Raw genomic sequence first — 22,862 nt, forward strand, 5'->3', positions numbered from 1 at the left:
ATAATCTTAATGGCAAGACTTATAGCTAGACAGCATAGTGGACTATGAAGATCCTACTCACTGGTGTTTCTCCAGTGTGTCCAACAGAAGACAGAACTTCTGCAGGTGAAATGGAAGGAGTTCACAAGCATGTTTGGACTCATGTATCATTCTGGACAGCATAAAAGACAGGACATAAAACCAAAATTCTTGCTAATCTCTCTGGCCTACTGTACTGATAATGATGGCTGTCACTTAGTGAGACTCTTTGAGGAGCAAAGTGCTTTACTTTTATTACTCTTGATCCTTAGGACGTCAACCTACACTATGACTATGCCAAACGTTATGCTTCTTTTAATGCTGAGCCACTTGCAAATTACTTAACCTCCCTGTCCCTTAGCTTCTTCATCTGCATTGTAAGATTAATAATAGTAACTACCAGCATGCTATTTTGAGGATTAAATGAGATGATCCGTCTGTAACGTGTACCTGGAGCATGGCAAGCTCCAGTAAGTGTAAGATGGTGGTACTGTTGTCTCAGTTGTTTTCTCCTACTTTCTTTGATTCCCGCTTTGTCTATCCAAACCTTAACCATCCTGCAAAAACAGTTCAGGGACGCCTGGGTGGCTCATTCGGTTAAGCGGCCGACTTCGGCTCAGGTCATGATCTCGCGGTCCGTGAGTTCGAGCCCCGCGTCGGGCTCTGTGCTGACGGCTCGGAGCCTGGAGCCTGTTTCAGATTCTGTGTCTCCCTCTCTCTGACCCTCCCCCGTTCATGCTCTGTCTCTGTCTCAAAAATAAATAAACGTTAAAAAAAAAACAGTTCAGTATTCAGCCAACTATCCGGATTGCTCTGCTCAGGCATAACATCTGTTTCTGCTAACAGTCAATACACACAGCTTAGCGTCTCGTTGGATTTTATGACTCCGCATTGGCTCCTTTTGCCTTCTCGATTCAATTCACGATTCGCTCAATTCATATGTCATTTGAGCACTTACCAGGTGCCAAGAACTGTTCTGGTTTATTAGGATTAGAATAGTAAATTAGAAAAGTAAAAATCAGATCCCTGCCTCACAGGTCTTATTTGTTGGTCTGGGGATGAGGGGGAGAGAGAAAAAAATATATGTAAATAAAATATGTGCTATGTGAGATGGTGACAGGGATATGGCTATAAATAAATCATGGAAGGAAAGTAGTTAGTTCTGAGGGAAATCTTGCAATTTTGGATATTGGGTCCTGGGAAGGACTTGACTGATGTAAGAATACAAGTCACTGAGACCCAGATGTAGAACATTCTTGGGTGGAGTACAGCAAGTGCCAAGGCCCTAAGGTAGGAATGTTTGTGATCAAAGAACATCAAGGAGGTTAATGCCAGTGGAACGGAATCAGTAAAGGGTAGACTTTGTAGGCAACATGGTTGGAAGATGAACGGCGTGGAGCAGATTACATGGGGCCTCACACGCCCTTGTAAGGGTTTTGCCTTTCACTCTGATAAGATGGGGAGCCACTGGACTTCCTGAGCAAAGGAATGACTGAGACAGGTATCATGCCTTATAAATAAATGATGAGCCAATGTTGAAATGGAATTTGGAGTTGGCAAAGCATTCTTACATCCCTCATGGGAGTTCTGTGGGGGCAGGATCACCCCACCATAGGTGAGGAAACTGGTGCTCTCAGAAAAGTAGTAAATTCCAGAATGTCCTGCAGCCGTGGGGGCAGAGGCAAGATAGAAACCAAGATTCCCCAGCGTCCAGTCTGAGAAGCCCTTCTACAGCAGGCAGATGCTGAGCCCCACTTGGGTTCTGGGGTTGAAACCCATGGTCCTACAGTTTTCTTCACCATTTCCCAGGCCCACCTCCTCTGGGTTCTTCCCCTCCTGTGTCTAACAAACATTAATACCCCACTGGGGAAAGAACTTAGTGCTTGCTCATGCCAGGTGGGCAGTGCCAGGGCAGGACAGACGTGACAGTGACTTCAAGTGAATTAGAAACAGTCATTCCCTCAAGGGTCACAGTCCCTAGGGGCATATGGCTACATAACACAAGGTGAATTTCATGCCTTGCCCACCTCTTCCAAGGGCCTTTGTGCAGTGCACATCCTTCACCACTATAAACGTCAGCCTGACACCTCTTCATGATTTTTGTGATGTGATGTGATCACATAATATAGTGGAAGTCACATAATAGGTACTCAGTGAATCGTGGCTGATTGAATTCTTTCTCATTTTTCACCTTCCAATATTACTAAGATGGTAAAGGATATAAATTATTTCACATATATTTATTGAACACCTACTGTATGCAGGCACTAGTCCAGGTGCTGGGGATACAACTACACTAGACTGACCCAAAAAAATCCTGCATTTATGGGGCTCACATTCTAGTGGAGGACATGGGCAATAAATGAATCAGTTTAAGTACATTAGATTGTCACCTTGAAAAGAAGAGAAAAATAAAGCATGGAAAAGGGGGTGTGAAGTTTTAGTGAGAGAGAAATACAGGCAAGAGTGGCTGGAGCCAGCATCATGAGGACAGTGGCTCTTGAATAAAGACCTGAATGGAGTGGAATCAGCACTGTGGCAGGCAGAGCAGCGGCCCCAAGACACCCACATCCCAACCCCTGGGACCTGTGAACGTCACCTAATAGGTCAATAGAGCCTGACAGTCAATTAATGCTGATGTGATTAAGTTAAGGATTTTGAGGTTGGGAGATGATGCTGGATTATCCTAGGGGGCCTAACACAATCACAAGAGAGCCACAGAGAGGTTTGAAGATGCTGTGGGGCCAGGAGCCAAGAGATGTAGGTAGAGGTTCTAGCAGGTGGGAAGGCAAGGAAACACATTCTTCTCTAGAACCTCAGGAAGAAACACAGCCTTGCAAACACCTTGATTTCAGTCCAGTGAGACCTGTTTGAGATATCTGACCCCAAGGAACAGAAGATAACTGTGTGTTGTTTTAAGCCACTGTTTTTTGTTTTTTAAATTTTTAACATTTATTCACCTTTGAGACAGAGAGAACAGAGCATGAGCTGGGGAGGGGCAGAGAGAGAGGGAGACAGAATCCAAAGCAGGCTCCAGGCTCTGAGCTGTCAGTGCAGAGTCCGACGCGGAGCTCAAACTCACTATGAGATCATGACCTGAGCCAAAGTCAGATGCTTAAAAGACTGAGCCACCCTCGTGCCCTGTTTTAAGCCACCGTTGATTGTAATATGTTATAGCAGCAATAGGAAACTAATACAGTGATTCCGTAAGTATCTGTAGGGAAAGGCATTCCAGGCGGGAAGAGCAGGAGGTGCAAAGGCCCTGAGGTAAAATATACCTGGTATATTTCAGGCAACTAGACTGGGCCAGAGTAATTCAGGGGCACTGGAGGTCACAGGAGGCAGGGGGCAAATTACATAAAACACTATAGGTCAGTACAAAGACATTGGTTTTACTCCAAGCGCTAGGAGGCCCCACTGGCAGCAATGAAGCAGAAGAGTGACGTCATCTAGTTCGTGTTTTAACAGTACCACCCTGGCCACTGGGCACGTGGAATGGGGGCTGTTGAGGAAAGGGCAGAAACTAGGGGACCAATATAATCCAGGCCAAAGGGGATGTCGGCAAGAACCAGGGTGGTGGCCATTGGGGGAGGGTTGGGAAGTGAGAAACAGTCAAATTCTGAACATATTTTGAAACTGGAGCTCATTTAACCAGATAAAGGATAAATGTGATACATATAAATTTAACTGGAAAAGATCCTGAATAAAATTATTTTAGTAACTAAAACTGTACCATGTAAAGATAGCACATGTAGGAGGCGAGAGGTAGCATGGGTAACAGTCCAGGCTCCGAGCAGAACAGTCTGGGTTCAAGTCCTGGCTCCTCACTCACCAGCAATATGTCTTTGGGCAAGGTGTTTACCCTTCCTGGGCCTCAGCTTTCTCATCTGTAGCATAGAAGTGTAACAGCACTGGCATCACAGAGATTGTATGAGTATTCGTGGAGAAAAAAGTGTTTGTAAGACTTAGTGTCTAATTCCTGGTAAGCTCAGACAGTGTTCTCTCTCATCATTTAGAATTTGCTGATTTTCAAAGCTATTTTCCTATTTGTAAAACGCGTGAAGAATTTAGTGTGAAGTATTTGAAAACAAATGCAAGCGCTCCCCTCCTGTGGGGCAAGTTCACAGAGTAGCTGGGATGCCAACATATTTCTCTTGGTCCCATAATAGATTTTTCTGAGCTCCATTATCAAATAGTTTCTGTAGTTGTCAATCCTGACTTTGAAAGAGGAGTCTGATCCTTCAGTCTCTTAAGATGGAATGAGCATCGCATGGCAACTGAATATTTATATCACGCTCTCCTCTCTTCAAGGAGTTGTTGTTTTACCATCCTGACATCAAAACCTGTGGGCCCAGGGAAACCTCAGATGTTGGAGAATATCAAACGTGGTCTTTCTCTCCCCTCTTTCCTGGTGGATCTGACGCACCTTTGAACCTTCAAAGGCCGTGGTAATCAATGATGTGGGGCAACACGTGACAGTGCATGCATCATCGTGAAGCTGCATTTATTCATGGAAAGTGCAGAGTGTGGAATAGTGGTTGCCACTGAATTAGAACGTGAGGATCTGTAATCCAGTGAAAACCACAGAACAAAGGGAGGAGAGAGACACTTTGCTGACTGGGGACTTCACTGAAGAGAGCCACATAAAAGGCAGATTACTGCTTAAGTAGGTTAATGTAACCCTGGTGTCTTAATTAAAATGTCTTTAACAAAAGGAGAAGAGGAATAGCACTGGAAGTTTGGGGGAGGCGTCAATGAAAGGGAAGAAATCTCCATTAAATATTGAGAATAACTCCCTAAGCAAAACAGTCTTGAATTTCAGTAGTGAAGGATATTTAAAAATCGGTTGGACAAAGGAGGCAATTGGCTTTGGCGGCCAGCGTGGGAAATGGCAAATTTTAGAGTCTGCAGCCACAACATCACGAAGTTCATGACCAAAAATAAAGCAAGGGGATAAAAATGGGAGGAACAAGGATGTCAAAAACACCAAATCCAGAGACTGAGTTCTGGTCATGAGTACTTGCTTTCCTTAAATGCCAGGACACTGCTTCACATTTCCTCCCCCCACTCCAGATTCTGAAACAGATGCACGCCATTCCAAAGGGGAGGATTGTTTTCACCCCTCTCATTGGGGAAGCTTGGTTTGGGGCCCTCCTTTCCCTGAATCACCATAAGATTTGGCCTAAGAAGCTGGGTTTTACCTCAGATGAGAAAGTAAAGAATCATCTGCTTTTATATTTGATAAAGTCATACACTGGGTTTCTCAGATTCCATCCTACAACAGCCCAGTGACATCTGTCAGCGTGCATTTTCTCCTGCAGGCAGGCACACTTGAGGTCAAGCCTCATTGCGGGGTGGCTGTGCCACTGACATCCGCAGCCGGCACCGTCTTCTTCCAGTTAATGAGGCGATTCGGCTGCAGGGGAGAGAACGGGCGTCCCTTCCAACCTTATGATTAAATTCATCAGGTGTTAAGTGAAATGCAAGGTTCTTCTCGGAGGTCACCCTAAGGAACGGAAAGGTCAAAAACTCCCTTGGGAAAAGAAGAAAAGGGCTATTATCAGTTTTCCATCTGATAGTAGATAGCATTTATTAAACAGGTAAATATGTATTAAGTAGCCAACCTTTGTTAAAGTTTAGAGAATGAGGCCTGCTCTTGCATACTAATGGGACTGGCAGAAGAAACCGGAAGTTAATAGGAACTATCCAGAAGCCTCCATCTAAATTGAGGCAGAGAACGGCACACACAGTGTATAATAGACGCCGTGAGTGAGTGGGAGAACGGCACATGCAATGTATAATAGACACCATGAGTGCATTGCGTGTGCATGTGTCTGTGTGTTACTGGACAAGTAGAGAGGACTAGAGGTAAGTAAGGGAGGAAGACTGTCTAAGCCACAGGAGCAGCACCAACGAAGCCATAAAGTCATGACAGAAAATGGCATGTTTGGGCAAAGCAACATGGTTGGAACTGGCTCCAGAGACGTGATGGTACCACTTGGGAAACGCCCTGCTGAAGAACGTGAAATACATTTCCGGTGGTGATAGGTAGTTTAGGAATATGTCACAGGTCCTTCAAAATGTTCATAACCTTTGACCTAGTAATCCCACGTTTGCTAGCCATTCCGAGGCTAGCATGAAAAAGCAAACAAGCAAGCAAATAAAACTGCATCCACCGATATTTTGGTGTGTTTATTTATAATAACAAAGAATTGGAAACCCAGAAACTTTAGGAGCATAAGGACAGGGGTATGGCTAAATGCGTGCTGATATAGCCACATGATGTCCAGCTACTAAAATTACATTTACAGAATCTGTGACACAGGAGGGAAGGAGGTTTGGTTTTTATCATTAGCTTCAAAAAGCAAGGTACAAAATTGTTCAGACCCTTAAATTCCAACTTAAGCAGAAAGTATATTAAAACCTGGAAGGAAGGACACGGAAATGCTATTCTGTTTGTGTGATACAGGCTTGTGAGTAAATGAATTCATTTTTTCTTCCTGATTCCAAGTAGAATAGGTTCATTATAGAAACTTTAGAAAGTGTATTAAACTTCTGGTTGCTCTCAAATCTTTATCTCAGTGTCTGCTTCTGGAGAGTTTGTTGAGGTCTTGTTTGTTCTTATTCTACAGTCAGTGGGCTCGGGGGTAAGAGGAAATGATAAGTCATGAGGATCCCAGAGGTGAGCAGGAGAAATGTGCTGATCATGGCAGGGAATGTGATGCTAGAGATGGAAGGATTGGATGCCAGGAGACCCCTCAGGAGGTGGTAACCCCTTGGGAGAACAGTATGGTTGGAATGAAGTAAACCATCCATGGCATGTCAGGGTGTAGATCTTTCACGCTGAGAAAGGGAGGCAGGCACTCTTGGGGGTTGTGGCAGGAGTGGGCAGGCTTCTCAATTTGGTTTAGGACATGTGAGTTTGGGGTGCCTGCAGGATAGTCCTGTATCATTTACTGTGGACCATCCTTGGGGAAAGCACATAGCCAACACCCAATAAATACCCACCGAATTGAAAAGAATCCTTTTTTCACAGGTGGGTTTTCTAATGGGGGCTTTCTTTGAAGGCCACTCACAAATTTATGAGCTCATGCAGAACAGAAAGCATGGGATCTCGGGTACGTGCTCACACATCTAGAATGCATCCTGAAGTTAATACAGCTGTTGAGGCAGGAATGCATATGCGTTTTAGAAAAACAAGTCCATCTGTAAAGCGCTGCAAGATGCCTCCAGGTGTTCAGAATAGCTATTTAACATGAATATTTTATCAATGCCAGAGCAGACAGAGGGAAATTGTATCCATTATATCCCCATCACCATCACACGTGGTTGAATGGACGTCTGACTAAAGAATCTAAATACGTTTAAAACATTTTTCACCTCCAATGAAACTAGCGAGTCCCAATCTGTGTTGTGATTGTGCCTGGGAGATTCATGAAATATTTTGGAGACAACTGCATCTTGGAAGTGTGGTTTGGCAAATTTTCATCCAAAGCATATGCTTTTATTTTATTTTTTAACTCGCTATTCAAATGTGAGCAAGTTGACATTTTAGAGCAAGTGGTAGAATATGTGTATGTGTGTGTGGGGGGTGTTGTTGTTTTACTTCTGTCTCATTTTCAAGTTCAACTTTTTAAATACAAGGATGGCTGCGGGGTAACAAAAAGCAGGAAAGAAAGCCTACTTAAGAAAATGTGTTTTCCAGGAATGGCTCCTCAGCTCTGACAGGGTGGTGTCAAAGGCAAGGTCAGATCTCAGACTTCTGCTTAAAACCATTCAGTGGCTTCTTGTGTCCCTCGGGATTCAGAAAAATCCTGTGGACTGGTTCTGGCTCTCTCTTTCCAGCTTCTTCTTGGGGCTTCTTTGAGCCCTAGACCTTTCTGGTCTTTGGCCACCTTCTGCCTCTGTGCCTTCTTCCATGCTGTTCCCCAAGCCCGGAACTCTTCCTCCTCCTTGTCCTTCGAACCTGGATGAATTCCACTTGGCCTTCAGATCTTAGCTTCACTGTCATTTCTTCCAGAAAGTGATGGTCTTCTACTGAGTGGTTCAAGGGGTGAAACTTCTGAAAATTTTCTTTAGAAGTTTTTTTTTTTTAATGTTTATTTATTTTTGAGAGAGAGACCGACAGACAGAGTGTAAGCAGAGGAGGGGCAGAGAGATAGGGAGACACAGCATCCAAAGCAGGCTCCAGGCTCTGAGCTGCCAGTGCAGAGCCCAACGTGGGGCTCAAACTCACAAACCATGAGATTATGACCTGAGCTGAAGTCGGACGCTCAACCAACTGAGCCACCCAGGTGCCCCTCAAAAATTTCTATAGATTCAGTTACTTCAGAAAGCCATGAGAATTCTAGAATGAAAAAGTCCAAACTGAGTGTGGCAGTAATGTTGTTGTTATAGAACAGATTTCCATGGTGAAGAGGAAATAAGAAGAGTCATGGACATCCTGCTCATTTACTTATTAGACACAACTGCGGAGAAATACTCTGAACCAGACACTGTGCTAAGCTTATTACCTAGATTGTCCTAATTCTTATAATAACCCTTTATGTATGTATGCATGTATGTATGTATGTATGTATTATTTCATTTAAAACTATTTTAAAAATACCTTTTGAACACCTGCTATATTCCCGGTCTTGTGCTAGGTACAGGGGGACATAATAGCAAACTAGGGTGACACAGTGCCTGCCCTTCTGGGGCCAGGAGCCTTGTGTGGCAGATGCACATTGATTGACAGACCGATGCTGCTGAGTGAAATGTGTGAGCAGAAGCGGAGACGCAGGATCTTTGGATGCCTGGGTCACTCAGTCGGTTGAGCATTCATTCGACTTCAGCTCAAGTCATGATCTCACAGTTCGTTGGTTTCGAGCCTGGCATTGGGCTCTGTGCTGACAGCATGGAACCTGCTTTGGGTTCTCTGTCTCCCTCTCTCTCTGCCCTTCCCCTGTTCATGCTCTCTCTCTCTCTCTCTCTCTCTCTCTCTGTCTCTCTCAAAAATAAATAAATATTGAAAAATAATAATAAAAAGAAAAGCTGAGACAGGGGCTCTGGATGAAGGATGAACAGTAGGCAGTCCCTGCAGCAAAGAGACTGGGGATGTGGTTCTTTAATTTTTTTTTTTAGCGTTTATTTATTTTTGAGACAGAGAGAGACAGAGTATGAACGGGGGAAGGGCAGAGAGAGAGGGACACAGAATCGGAAGCAGGCTCCAGGCTCTGAGCCATCAGCCCAGAGCCCGACGCGGGGCTTGAACTCACAGACCGCAAGATGGTGACCTGAGCTGAAGTCGGACGCTTAACCGACCAAGCCACCCAGGTGCCCCTGGGGATGTGGTTCTTAAGCTGAGAGTAGAAGAGAGTCAAGTAGAGGGGCGGGGAGGGGGGCATTGCTAGGTGAAGAGCCCTTAGGTAAGCTTTTACCTGTGGATCCCGATAGGGCTTGTGCAGCAGAAGCAGAGCCAGGAAGACAGTGAGGGCACCTAAGGTCAGAGATGTCATCCAGAGCCAAATGTGCTGCCCCCTCCCAGGCCTCAGCAGCATTGGAGGCTCCATCCTTTGACAAGGGGAAGCAAATACTGAATTAGTCAGGGGAAGGGGGAGATTTTAAAAGATTTTCCTGGCTGCTAGACAGAGAACTTCTGGAAGCACCATTCAAATTACAAACCCTTCTGATGAAACCGTCTTGTCTCCATTGACTTCTTTGAGCAAAGCTATTTCTTTTCTGCCCTAACCACACATAGCAATGGAAATAATTACATTGGGGTATTTATTCTGTCTTTGGTGCTAATCATTCAGAGGCTCTGATATCGGTCCTTCCATTGGAAGGTTACTTGTTAGATTGGCCATCCCCAAAGTCTCTGATAGGTGACTTTCATCCTGGGAGACATTGTTTCTGATATCACTGGAGATCACTTCTAGAAGAGCGTGTGGGGCATGGGGACTCTAGGAGACAGTGGCTTATGTCCATCTCTCCCATCTGCATACCAGCAACCCTTGAAAAGCATGTGTGGCATAATTCACAGTAGCAGACTGGCTTCATCCCACCCTCTGGATCCGCCAGCCATCATCTGCCCCTTCAACCCCCCTCTTCCTTCATGTAATGCCTGCTGCCATACCGTGGGGTGATCTCTGTAGGACGAATGGGCAATTTCCACATCACCCCATTTGATTGTCATCAAAACTCTGTGCAGTGAACCTACAGCAGATGACAGCACAGCTGACATTTGGCCTCCAGAATATTCGGGAAACAGATAGTTGGAAATGAAGCAAGCTCTCATCAGTATCTTGGCTCTCAAACCTCCTAAATTTGCTGCTGAAAGTCTGATGTTTGTTGATTGTTTCTTCCTTAAGTAGGCAAACTTCAGCCCCAGGAGTTAATAAAGCAAATTTTAAGTCTCGCCCCAGGTCCAGCAATGCTGGCTGAACCACACATTTGATTGCATACGAAATGTGAACAGAGAAGCACAGACCCTCCTCCTGGCAACTTTCAGCACAAGGAGATCAGCTGCAAGAATGGAATAAATTGGAGATTGATTTCTTCAGCTCCATTCATTTGCAGAAATTTGCAGACAATTAAGCTGTCCCCCTGCAGTATAGGTAGCTGATCCTTTTAGCCAAAGGCTGATTGAGATTTGCTCTCTATCCTCTGCACAAGTAGAGTTGTGATTCTCCAAGCACGCTTGAGTAAACAGGGCCAAGGAACTCTGTTCTGCGGACGTGGACCTCCCTGCAAAGGTGGTCACCAGCTGTGGCCTGTGGAGACAAAAAGCATCAGGCTTAGATTAGAGCAGGGGGCCCTGGAGTCACAGATGTCAGGGTTCCTTCACCTCGCTTAACAGCTTTGACTTTGGGTGAGTCTCTTACACCTTTGAGCCTCAGGAGAACAGGCATGGCAATTCTACCTGTGAGTTGTTGGGTAGGTTAAATGGGATACTGTTGCAGTGTGCCTAGCGCGGTGCCTGGTACACTCCTACTCCATTAATGTCAGTATTTGCTATAGCAGATTTGGTGAGTCTAGGACAAGGATGCCAAGTAAATCTTTGGATTCGAAAGATGCGGAAGAAACAGGCTCTGTGACCTTGAGACTAGAGTTTGGAATGCAAGCTTCAAACTCTCCAAAGGAATGATCTTCAGGATTCTTTAACCTGTACATGGTATTCAAACCCCAAAGCATCACACCACTGCATCAACCAGGCTCCCCACTGTCTGGGAAGAACATGTGACCTTCCCACCTTGATCTACAAGACTGTCCACAACAGGGCCAGGTTGACTGTTTGAGTCTCACCTGGCACTGCCCTCTCCTAACTCCCTGCCTCTCCAGAGAGGATGCTGCTTCTGTAAGGCTTTGCCTTATTGAAATCTCTCCTCTGAGCACACAGTTTTGCCCAGAAGTTATAATAGTAGTAGAGAGAACAAGGGCAGAAGCTTGTGGCTTTTTTATTAAGTTTGTACTGTTTTTCCCTCTCATTTATTTCCTGATGCAAATACAGGAGCGGGGAGAGAAGGGAAGGCAGACAGCAGTTCTCCAGTCACTGCCGGCTCATGTGAGGGTCGGCTCGTGAAGATCCTCATGGCTAGACAGGTCCAAGCTCCTTTGTGGCCATGTGTTCTGTGTACAGGAAACAGGGTGATTCCTCTCAAACCTCACTGCTTTCTTGGGGTGGCCTCAGCTGGGTGTGGGAGGGGACAATGACAACCAAAACCTGGAGTGGGGTTCCAGCTCTGGAGCCCCATCTGGGAAAAGCTTTCTGTCCTCCACTCCTGGAGCACCTGGACCTTGTAGTTACCAACTCTGGGCATCTTGTCTTAATGGGTGTCACGGGTGGGATCTGTGGTAATAAAGCTTGTGACAGGATCCCGGTGTGAGGAGGCATCTGCACCTGTTAGGGGGTGGGGGGCGAGAGGAACGGGAGTCTCAGCCATCGTGGGACCAGCAGGGACTCTGGGTGACCCCTGCACGTGGGCCCACTTGGGGAGAGGGGAGCGGGTCCCTTACCAGTCACTGGGTATCGGCTACATCCCTCCCTCCTTCACAACCCTCACACCGTGGAGGCAAGTCCACAAAAACACTATGGAAAATATTGTGGCTCTCTTTTCTGAAACATCCCAAGAAGGCAAATGTGTGCATACAGAAAGTAGATTCGTGGCAGCCTGTGGCCGGGCTCAGGGTGATGGAAAAGTTCTAAAATTAGACGGTGGTGATGACCACCCAACTCTGTACATTTCCTGAAAACCACTGCAATGCATACTTAAAAACAGGTGAATTTTCTGGCCCTTAAATTCTACCTCAAAAACACCTTAAAGATGCTGCAGGAAGTAAGGGCAGAGGGACGCCAGCTCTGCCTTTCCCCAAATCACTCAGACCAGCATTTGCAGAGGGACCGGTGTGCCCTGTGAAGGCAGAGCTGGAAAAAGGAAGAAACACAACAAAGAAGCATCGTCATGTTTCTCTCTGTAAATCTGTTCTCCACATAACATGTCTGTTTTTTTTTTTAATTGTAAGTGGGCTCCTGTCATTTCTCAGCTTAAACCGCACTCCCCCCCAAGACTCACTTGTCATGCCAGTATCTGAATTCCCTTTACTGGGTCCCTGACTGGTCTCCTCCCACTCTCCTTAGGTGCTCCTGCCAAACAGGTGGCCTCCCCGCAGCTCAACAAGCCAGGTGTGCTCCCTCAGCCTGGCAGTCCCTCCTCCCTGTGCCCACATGGCTCCCTCCTCCTTCATCCTTCATTGCCACCTGTGGGCCCTTCCCCTGGACCCTCTGTCTAAAACGTCAGCATCCACCCGCCCTGCACACATTCACTATCCCCCCTCCCACTTGTTTGTGCTTCTGGGCCATCATTCTGTTTGTCTGTCTTCCTGCTCTAGAATCTGAGCTCCATGGGGACAGAGGCTTGTCTCTTGTACACTGCACTTTCCCAGATGCTTAGAATTACTACTGGCAGAGAGGAAGGGCTCCATGTATAGTTTCTGAAGAAATGAATAAATGAACGAATACGAATCCACTCTTCCTGCCCTCGTCACAGTCTTCGTTTCTTTCCTCCTTCCTCATTCCCTGCCCCCCCCAACCCCTCCCCTGTCCACAGCTGCAGGGGTCTCCCCCTTATTTCCAGCATGCTCTTTTTACTGTGTGACATGACACCCCCAGGGAGCATGAACCTTGCTTCTAAGACACTGCCAATTTCTCCTGAGATTGAGAAGAAGGGAGGAAAGCAAATGGGATTGTAAACCCAAACACCCTACAAAAGGAAGGCGAAGGCTCCGGTGAGCCCGCAGGAAAGGAGAGACATTCTGGGAAGGCGTGCAATTCTCCTATAATAAAGTCCTGCAAGATCACGTCTCCCCGAGGACACAGCTCTGCCCTTTGACTGATGTGAAATTGGTTGAGGCTGCTGCAGCCCTCCTTCTGTTCCAGGCTCAAAGGTGCTGGGGATCGTTGTCCAGCCAGTTCAGGGTTGTAGGGAGGCTCCCGTGAGAGGCACACGCCTGTGCATGTGCACCTGTGGCTGAGGAAACCATCTCAGTTTCAAGCAGGAAGGTGTATTGTGTGTGTTGTGTGTGTCCTTGGGTTTAGGCTTGTCATGTGTGGCTGTTGCATGGTTATCTATTCATGAGCATGTGTGAGTCTGTGGGCGTGTACACGTGCACGTGTGAGTGTTTGTGTTTGACGCTGATTTTGATGTTAGTGTGCCTGCGTCTGACGGGTCTGGAAATCTAGAGACGGTTGTGTGTCCATGTGTGTCTGCGTTAAGATCTGGCCTTAGGCCACCCTCAGCTGAATTACTCACTCGTAAAAGGGACTGAGTGGCTTGTCTTCATTTCCTCACATCCCTGTCCTGGTATTAATAAGACCCATCCTTCACTTTTGTGCTGTTCTTTGCAGAGCACAGACTGCTTCCCCACACAATTTCTCATTTCATTCTGATAATCAGGAGCACGGGCAGATTACCTTCCTTCACAGATGAGAAATTCCCCTTCAACCTCTCTCTGTCCTCAAGGAAAGCAGTTTCCATCCTCCTCTCTTGGGCTCAGTGCTGTTGATCCCCTCCTTCCCGCCTCATTGGGGCACCTGCTCCCTTCAGTTGTCCTCTGCACTCATCTGCAGCCATGCTTATGACTTCCTTCCGCTAGCCCTTTCCTCCTCGTGTCCAGCACACTTCCTGGTCTCCCCTTGAACGGACAGACTTCTTCCCAAGTCCCTTCTCTCCTTCCCGAGGCTCTCCTTTCCTTCCGCACCAAAGCCCTCACTTCTCATTGATTCCTGAATTCGACCCTAACACGCTGGTAAGCTGCTCTTCCTAAAATCAATACCTGTTCATTGCCAAGCCCGACAGCCTCCTTATGGCTTTCGGGTTGTTGGAGGGGATGTCTGCATTGGGTGATACGGTCATGTCCCCCTTCCTTTTTGACATTCTTATCTCTTCATCCTTCGGGGTTTTCCCTTTTTGCACCTAATCTTTCTATGGCTTTTGCTGGCCTTTTCAGAAACCCAGTGAATGGTTGAGTTCCTGCCTCTTCCCTCTGGACATAGTGTGGATGATGTCAGCTTTGCCTTTCCTTCCCTTTCCTTCCGGCTACCCTTGTTTGTGGTTGATTGTGATAACTCTCTCCCTCATTCATTGCTCCCTCCCGAATACAATTCGTGATACCCCCTCTAGAAATCTCTGTGGGATATCCAACAACCCCTCAAGTCTACCTGTCTACAGCATGCAACACCTGTACCCAGAACTGCCGTTTTTGTCTTTTTGTTTTTCTCTTTGCCCACTATCATGGCAGTGGCAACATCAGAAGTCATGAGGTCTTTGGACGCCTGGGTGGCTCGGTCGCTTAGGCATCCAACTTTGGCCCAGGTCATGATCCCCTGCTTCATGGGTTCGAGCCCCGTGCTGGGTTCTGTGCTGACAGCTTGGAGTCTGCAGCCTGTTTCAGATTCTGTGTCTCCCTCTCTCTCTGCCCCTCCCCCACTCTCACTCTATCTCTCTGTCTTCCAAAAATAAATAAATATTAAAAAAAAAAGACATCATGAGATCATCAGACAGCTCCCCCTTTGCCCTGATGTTCCATTCTTCCCCTCTTCTCCTTCTGTAAACAGCTCTTAGGTTGGTCGCATTTTTTTATCCCCACTGTTTCTGTTTTCTTTCCTTGAGGTTACAATCACAGCCTGGTGCATTCAAAGGCTTCACATGAGGGACTGACAGATACAAACACACACAGTTAGGCATAAACATTTTTATGCAACACATCTGTCTAGATATGCATAAAGTGTATGATTGTCAGTCACATCAGATGTATGGCTCCTACATGGTCCCTGTCACACGGAAACACATGGCTTCAAAGCATACCAACAAACCATTTAGCACAGACCTGATCAAAGGTAGACACGCAAGCAAGTATACAGGTAGACATTTGTCAACAAATACAGTTAGATATACACATATATCACAAGGACAAAAGCGGACCTATTGACATAAAACCTCGGTCATGGACAAGTATTTGTTGAGGTCTCCGCCATTGTAAGGCGAAAAGTTGGGTGACATAATATGTCCTGGCCCCAGCAATTCCTTAACACGCCCACCATGGAGGACTCCGGTGCACATGGAGACATCTCTAAAATCAGTCATTCCCACCTTCTACCCTGTTCCCTTCTACGTGCACTTTGCCATCTTGAGCTCAGAGCTTCCTGCTTCTTTTCTTAGGCATTTTTGACCCAAGGGCTGACATAGCTGTGCTTGTTGCTAAGCTCTGGGCTGCTTTGAGAGTTGGGGAAATGGACTGGCCACTTCAGGCTTGACTCACTAATAATAAGCTAGGAGGACACCAGATGTGGGAATGGGGACTCAGGGGCCTGACCTCCTAAGTACCCATGAGAACAAAAATATCACCCATTCACAGACCTGCAAACTCAAATAAGGCCTTTATTACAAACAATGGAAAGTTTGTTATTGACGACACAGTGTGCTTTTTCATTACTTTAGACACATTTTCACATATATTCTCATAATGAACTAAAGCCTACTTTTGCTGTGTCACAGAGCCAAATCACCTATTCTTTACATTTGCATAGGACTTTAAATCTTTTAAGAGGGCTTTCTGAGACATTCTCTCATCTGAACCTCAAGATTCTTTTTATTGTAAATGAGATTCATATGTTGTACATATTTTACATATTTTCTATTCTTTTGGTACTTCCTAGTAAACCAGCAGAATCTTCCCAGATGTTATATGTCAGTGTTCTGTGAATATAATCCACTGTGTTTTTCATTGTCTTATTATTGTCTATTTCATTTTCTCTTTTTCTAGCCTGTCTTTTGCTTGGTTAGACCGGGTTATTTTGTTGGTGGTAGTTGGTTGGGTGGGTGGATTTGTTGTTGTTTTAACCCCTCTTACTTTTTCTCCATTACATATACACACTCTGGTTTTCTGTCTTTACCTGAATATTAATTATTTTGTCTTCCCAGAGACCAAACAGTTTTATTTGCACTCATGCATTGAGATTTTAAATATCATTCTTCCATGTTTATATAAGAAGAGAAGATGGCCAATATTGCATTCTGTGTTTCCCTACACATTTTATCCTAGATATTCCCTCTACTAACTAGGTGAATTGAACAAGCCCCGCCACCTCTATAAACTTGATATTCCTCATTGTTTGAGGAAGACCATGATTTACTAGAGATATTAATTGCAAATATTAGAGTGAACACATGTAAAGTGCTCAGCACGTTGCCTAATGCACACTTAAGAGATTGTACGTAGTCTATGGTGGTGATTATGAGCGCAGTCAAATGTGGTATTAGAGGTTAGAACATGGTCTTTGCACCTACATTACTGGTAACCATCTAAGAGTGTCTCTTGCTAATGGACGCAAATTCAACCTTGTCTTGCAGTTGAATGTCTAAGTTGTTTGCCATGTTTACCCTTTATAAATAATGTCTGGTGAACACTTGCCTGCATATAGCTTTATTCTCCTTTTGAATTTAGCTTTTGAGTGTATTCCTAGGAGTGATATCACTGAGTGAAGGGGTATGAACATGTATAAGATTCCTGGTAAATAATTATTGCCCGATTGTGTTCCACAAGAGAAACATCAGATTACATTGCCACCAAAAACTAGAGAAAGATCATAGAAGCTTTCTTAGCCTTAGCTGATCTTGTTTCCTGTTTGACTTTTCTTATATAGATTTTTCTTTAAAACTACATACACACCACACACACACACACACACACACACACATGCAAATATACACATCGTTTTGTGGAGTGTGGATCAATGATGGTATTTAAATACCATTTGCCGCCTTTTGGTAGGAACTTGTCATCCAAAGTTCGAGATGATTTGGATGATATATAACATAACTTCAGCTAGTACTGGCATTGAATGAGATTGTTTTATATACTGAAAATGATGTTCCACTTTCAGTCCTCTGATCAGATCAAGGGGAAAGTCTCAGCTTGGTGCTAACAATGCTTTAATGCCCCACTACCCCCTTGCTTATTTTCCTTTTAGACAGAGGAGCTGATTTCCCCCCTGAGATTCCAGTTCAAGCTGTATACCCTCATTTTTGTCTCCAGTGTGTTTATTTTCATGTGTTTCCTACTTCTTATGAAAAGCAATACCGGTCTTTATTTAAAATTATGACACAACGTTTCCTGGTTTGCACACATGTATGTCATTGATAGTTAAATTACAGATAGGGCGGAAATCCTGACAGTGTTGTTCCAGTCATTGAAGTTGGGGGTGTAGTGCATGGGTGGTGCATTCCAACAGTTGGCCCACTAATATTAACAAATGTTCCTTGACAAAATATGGACTAGGAGTCTCCATAATGCCTGGTGTAGTGTGGAATTTAGCAATTGCCTCTTCTTCCCTACGCATTTATGAGTGCAAACACCTTGCAGTTGGCCATAAGGCCAGTAGCTTTTATATTCAGTGGGTTCTGGGGGTTCGTGACCAGGTACATAATCTCCTCACTTGGCAGATTAAGAACGGGAATATCCCAGCACTGAAGGATGTATAAATCAAGACTGACATTGTGAATAGAACGATTCAGAAGATGGGATTAAAGAGCTTAATGGTAGTCATTGTGAATCACGATGTCAGCTTTAGTATGATTCTAACGATGTACTTGCTAACGCTAATGAGGTTTGATAGAATAAAATTAACAATGTCCAAACAGCCCTATGCTTTCTCAACAAAGGAACCATATCTCAGAGCAGAGTGATACATCCTTTCCGTGGGACTATTTAGTGGATTGATTTTGGGTTTTTTCTCTTTTAGGATATATTTAAATTTGCAAGAACTTCTCCTGTCCCAAGACAAAAGAGGTCCATCGTGGTATCTCCCATTTTAATTCCAGAGAATCAGAGACAGCCTTTCCCAAGAGATGTTGGCAAGGTAAGTCATACAAAATACAGATGACGTGACAAAGGCACATTTTAATAAGGAGGAAAGCATACACAGGGCAAGCTGACTGTGACCGTCTTGGTGGCCTCCTGAAGTTGGCCTGTATTCCTCTATGATAAGAAACCAGATGGTTTTGCCAATAAAAGAATGACAAAAGCCATCAAACAAACAAAAAATGGAATTTATAAAAACAACAATAATAATACCTCTGAATATCATGCTTTGGAGAGCTGTGTGTCATACAAGCATGCTAAAGTTGTGTCAGGAAGATGTCACTGGTTAATAGATTCATTGCTTTTAAGATAATGTCCAGGCAACCAGCCAGATTCTATACTATACATGCCATACCATACCATACCAGTATAGCAGTATGATATGTGGCCTAATTTAGATCCTAATTTTCAAATGTGTAAGTCCAGTGGCACCCTGGGTCAGCTCTCTAAAAAAAACTAAAATCATACTAAGATCAAAAGAACTAAATCATACTAGCCAGACCCAGAAAACACTGTCGTGTGAATCAGGGGAATAACTTTTCCAGGAAGAAATGTTCACTGTTAAATGGGCAGAAATACTGGTGTTGCTTGATCAACACATTCTCTCCCTGTAGGAAAGTCAACATGGAGAATCAAATGTAAACCAGTTCGTATTTTTGGGTCATCCTGGAATTTGAACAGTGGTGGTTAGTTCAGTGAATGACCTTAATGGCTGGATGCTATTGAACTATTTACTCATTCGTTACATAAATAAGGAGCACTTGTTATATGCCAGACTTCAAGATTGGGACTGGGTGAATATTGGCATGAACAGCAGAGAAGCCCCTAGTGTGATAGAGCTTTATTATAGTGGGGAGGCTATATTTCAATGAGGAAATAAACAAACGAGAAAATTGCAGAGGATAATAAATTCTGTGAGGAGTGGAAACAGCTCTTCGGGAAGAGAGTAAATGGCAAGGCCAGGGAGTAGAGGAATAGCAGTGTTCGTGTACATGGCTGGGAAGGCTGGTCTGAGACCATGGTGTTTGAATGGAGACTGGAGGGGTGAGAAAAGGATAGCCACAGCAAGATCTGGGGAAGCTGCACTCTTAGCAGAGGGCACTGCACATGCAAAGGTCTAGAGGTGGGAAGGAACGAGGCGTATTTGAGGAGCAAAACATCTGGATGGCTGCATCGTGAGTGGGGAAGAGTGGTAAGAGCTAAAGTCAGAGAATCTGGACTGTCACAGTGGCTTCAGACACCATGGCAAGTGGGAATTTCATTGTATACACAGCAAGAGACCACTGGAGTTTCTCCCTGGGGTATGTGTGTGTGTGTGCGTGTGTGTGTGCACACTGAAAGACCCTCTGGCTGCCTCACAGGGAATGATTTGTGGGAGCAGAGTGGTTACGAGCAGTGGGCACAGAAAGATCTGCCAAAGGGGGTGTTATATGGTGACCTGGACCAGAAGTGAAGGTAATTTGGACCATTAGAAATCTATTTCTGTTGGAAATTAGAGGCATCAATAATCCAGTGTCCTGGTAATCACCATATTTGAGATTTGAAGCTACCACTGTGCCAAAGATGCCTTTCTTTAAGCAAAACCTTGCCAAGGGTCCGGGACATGGGACAAAGGGGGGCAGAGCTGTTCCAAGTGGGTGATGGTGGGGTTTAGGAGCCCTGCCCTGTGGACAGCCCTAACCACTACGATGGCCCTTGTGTCAGTGTCCCTGAAGCCAAGAGTGGCACTCACCAAGGACCAGATTCCTCAAGGCTGCAAGGCTCTGCCCCCAAACCATTTCAGAGACACCAGTTGCATCCTTGCTCTTTAGACGTTTACGTAAGTCTGGTGGTCTCAGCCATCACTGTGCATCAGAGTTGCCTAGAGAAGTTAAGAGACACACGCCAGGCTCCACCTCCCAAGATCCATTCAACTGGTCAGGAAGTGGGGACCACGCATCAGCAGTTTGCTTTTAAATCCCAGGCGATTCTGATGTGCAGCCAGGGTTGAGAACCCCTGAGCTACACCAGGCCTCCTTCCAGAGTAGCGATGGACCAACAATATCAGCACCACCTGGTTGGGAATACCTGGACGGCCGTACAACAGCTACTGGTTTTTCCATGCTCTTTATACCCTTAAAGGAACTTTTTCCCTCTGTGCATGCTTGGTTGTATCCATTCACCTTATCCTTTTCTTCATGTCTTATGACTCACCATCATCAGCCCCACACCAGGAGCTAACAAGGGATGCTCTGCTGAGCTCTGAGACAGTGTATAGGTATCTTCAGAGAGTTCTGGGGAGGTGGGGAGAAGGGAGACGCATCCTCCTCGCCCACTCAAACTCTCTGAGTCAGGCAACTCTAACTGCATAAATATCGCACATCAGACAAGTGTAGAATGCCATATGAAGAAGAGACTGTGGTTATGAACGCATAAGGACGCTGGCCTCACTTTGGTTTCCCCCAGAAGCTGACCCTGAGACAAGAATTCAAATGCAACTAGTTTATGTAGGAGGTGAAGAGAATACTAGTAAGGGAGGGGAGTGGGGGGAATGGAAGTGATCCAGGGAAGGAAAACAGCCAACTGAAAGGTCTCTTTATCAAGGCAACTACCACTGTAGGTGACTGCAATGTAATCCCCAGGGGGCATGCTAGGGAATAGTGGAAAGCACATTCCACGGGGGAGAAAGCTGGGGTATTTACAGACCAACCCCATCTGTCTTTGGTTGAGGATCTTTCACAAAGGCACAAACTCTCCAGCACATCCAGCCTTCCCTGTGTTCTGGGTGCCAGCATGACAGCTTTCTGAGGCCTGGGGGAGACAGTTGCAACCCTGCTGGTGTGCCCTGGAAAGGTGAGGTCCAAGGAAGGGGACAGGGCACGGATGGACTCCATTCCATCACCGAACTTAATACAAATACGTTTGTTTGCAGGCCACATTTTCCCTGGCTCATCTTCTGCTCCCACCTCATTTTCTGAACTTTTTTTGGTCTCATGCCTTTGGAGAGGACTGTGCTTGCTTCTCTCCATGAATACGTACTCGCTGCATGTCAGGTGGGCAGATCTCTGACATTCAACCCAATCCGCATCACTAAGCACACATTCTGCATCTGCATTTACAAAGCACCATGCTAGGGGCTGGGGATTCTAAGGACAAAAGGCAATAGACAGGATCCTTAATCTCACAGGATTATAGAGGAGTAGAAAAAAATCATCACAAACACATTATTTTTCCAATGCTGTGAAGTATAAGCACCTTTCACCCATTACCTTAAATTCTCATACAAGCAACCCCATGAGGGTCATCCTCCAGTGTGCAGGGTGAGAGTAAGCAGAGTCAGAGGGAGACGGTCACCTGTCCCAAGTCACACAGTCAGTTAGTAGCAGAAACAAATTCCAAACCAACCCTTTGAGGTTTCAGTCTGTGCTCTTAACCCGCTAAGTGCAATCTGAGAATTCTCTTACATGGGATGAAATATCTTTGCTGACAGTTACACTCTTTAAAACAACATTAAGGGGCACCTGGGTGGCTCAGTTGGTTAAGCGTCTGACTTCAGCTCAGGTCACGATCTCGCGGTCCGTGAGTTCGAGCCCCGCGTCGGGGTCTGGGCTGATGGCTCAGAGCCTGGAGCCTGTTTCCGGTTCTGTGTCTCCCTCTCTCTCTGCCCCTCCCCCGTTCATGCTCTGTCTCTGTCTCAAAAATAAATAAACGTTAAAAAAAATTTTTTTTAATAAAACAACATTAAAATTAAATTTAATTATTTGAATTTGAAGTGCACCAAAGAAAAAAAGTAGGATGGATAGAGGGCTGGGTAATTGGATAGATATATGATAAAACAAATTTAGTAAAATGTTAATGGTAGAATTGGGTGGTGGGCATAAGGTCGATCACTGAAAATTTCTTTCAGCGTTTCCTCTGTTTGGAAATTTCCTAATACAATGTTGGAGGAAAATTAAGCTTAACTAAATACAACATTATCATAAGACACAAGAATTGGTGTGTTAACTCAAAAATAATTTTTTGGGGGCGCCTGGGTGGCACAGTCGGTTAAGCGTCTGACTTCAGCCAGGTCACCATCTCGCAGTCCGGGAGTTCGAGCCCTGCGTCGGGCTCTGGGCTGATGGCTCAGAGCCTGGAGCCTGTTTCTGATTCTGTGTCTCCCTCTCTCTCTGCCCCTCCCCCGTTCATGCTCTGTCTCTCTCTGTCCCAAAAATAAATAAACGTTGAAAAAAAAAATAATTTTTTGTCTTTCACTTCAAGAGGATGGATGGAGACTAAGTACCTATTTCTTTTCTTCTTTTTTTTGTGTGTGTGTCGTATTTTATCATAAATGCTTTTTAAAGAAAGGAGACTCACACAACTTCAGGGTAAAGACATCAAAAGCAAGGTGCTGCCGTGAATCCACTCTCTGGGGGAGATTTTTCTCAGTTGAGGCTGTGCCATGCAGAATTGTGTATTGACAGAAAGGC

At 45.2% G+C, this 22,862-nt stretch overlaps 1 protein-coding gene across 2 annotated transcripts in view; it reads left to right on the forward strand.

Moving 5' to 3' along the window:
- Positions 1-22,862, forward strand: part of CDH13 (cadherin 13) — a 1,034,159-nt gene that overhangs the window by 435,625 nt on the left and 575,672 nt on the right. For both annotated transcript variants that reach the window (XM_043599762.1, XM_043599763.1), the window contains exon 4: positions 18,296-18,412. In XM_043599762.1, coding sequence (XP_043455697.1) covers positions 18,296-18,412 — 117 coding nt within the window. The remainder of the gene's footprint in view (positions 1-18,295; positions 18,413-22,862) is intronic.

The sequence above is a fragment of the Prionailurus bengalensis genome, chromosome E2 (genome assembly GCF_016509475.1).
Source record: "Prionailurus bengalensis isolate Pbe53 chromosome E2, Fcat_Pben_1.1_paternal_pri, whole genome shotgun sequence".
Lineage (NCBI taxonomy): Eukaryota > Metazoa > Chordata > Mammalia > Carnivora > Felidae > Prionailurus > Prionailurus bengalensis.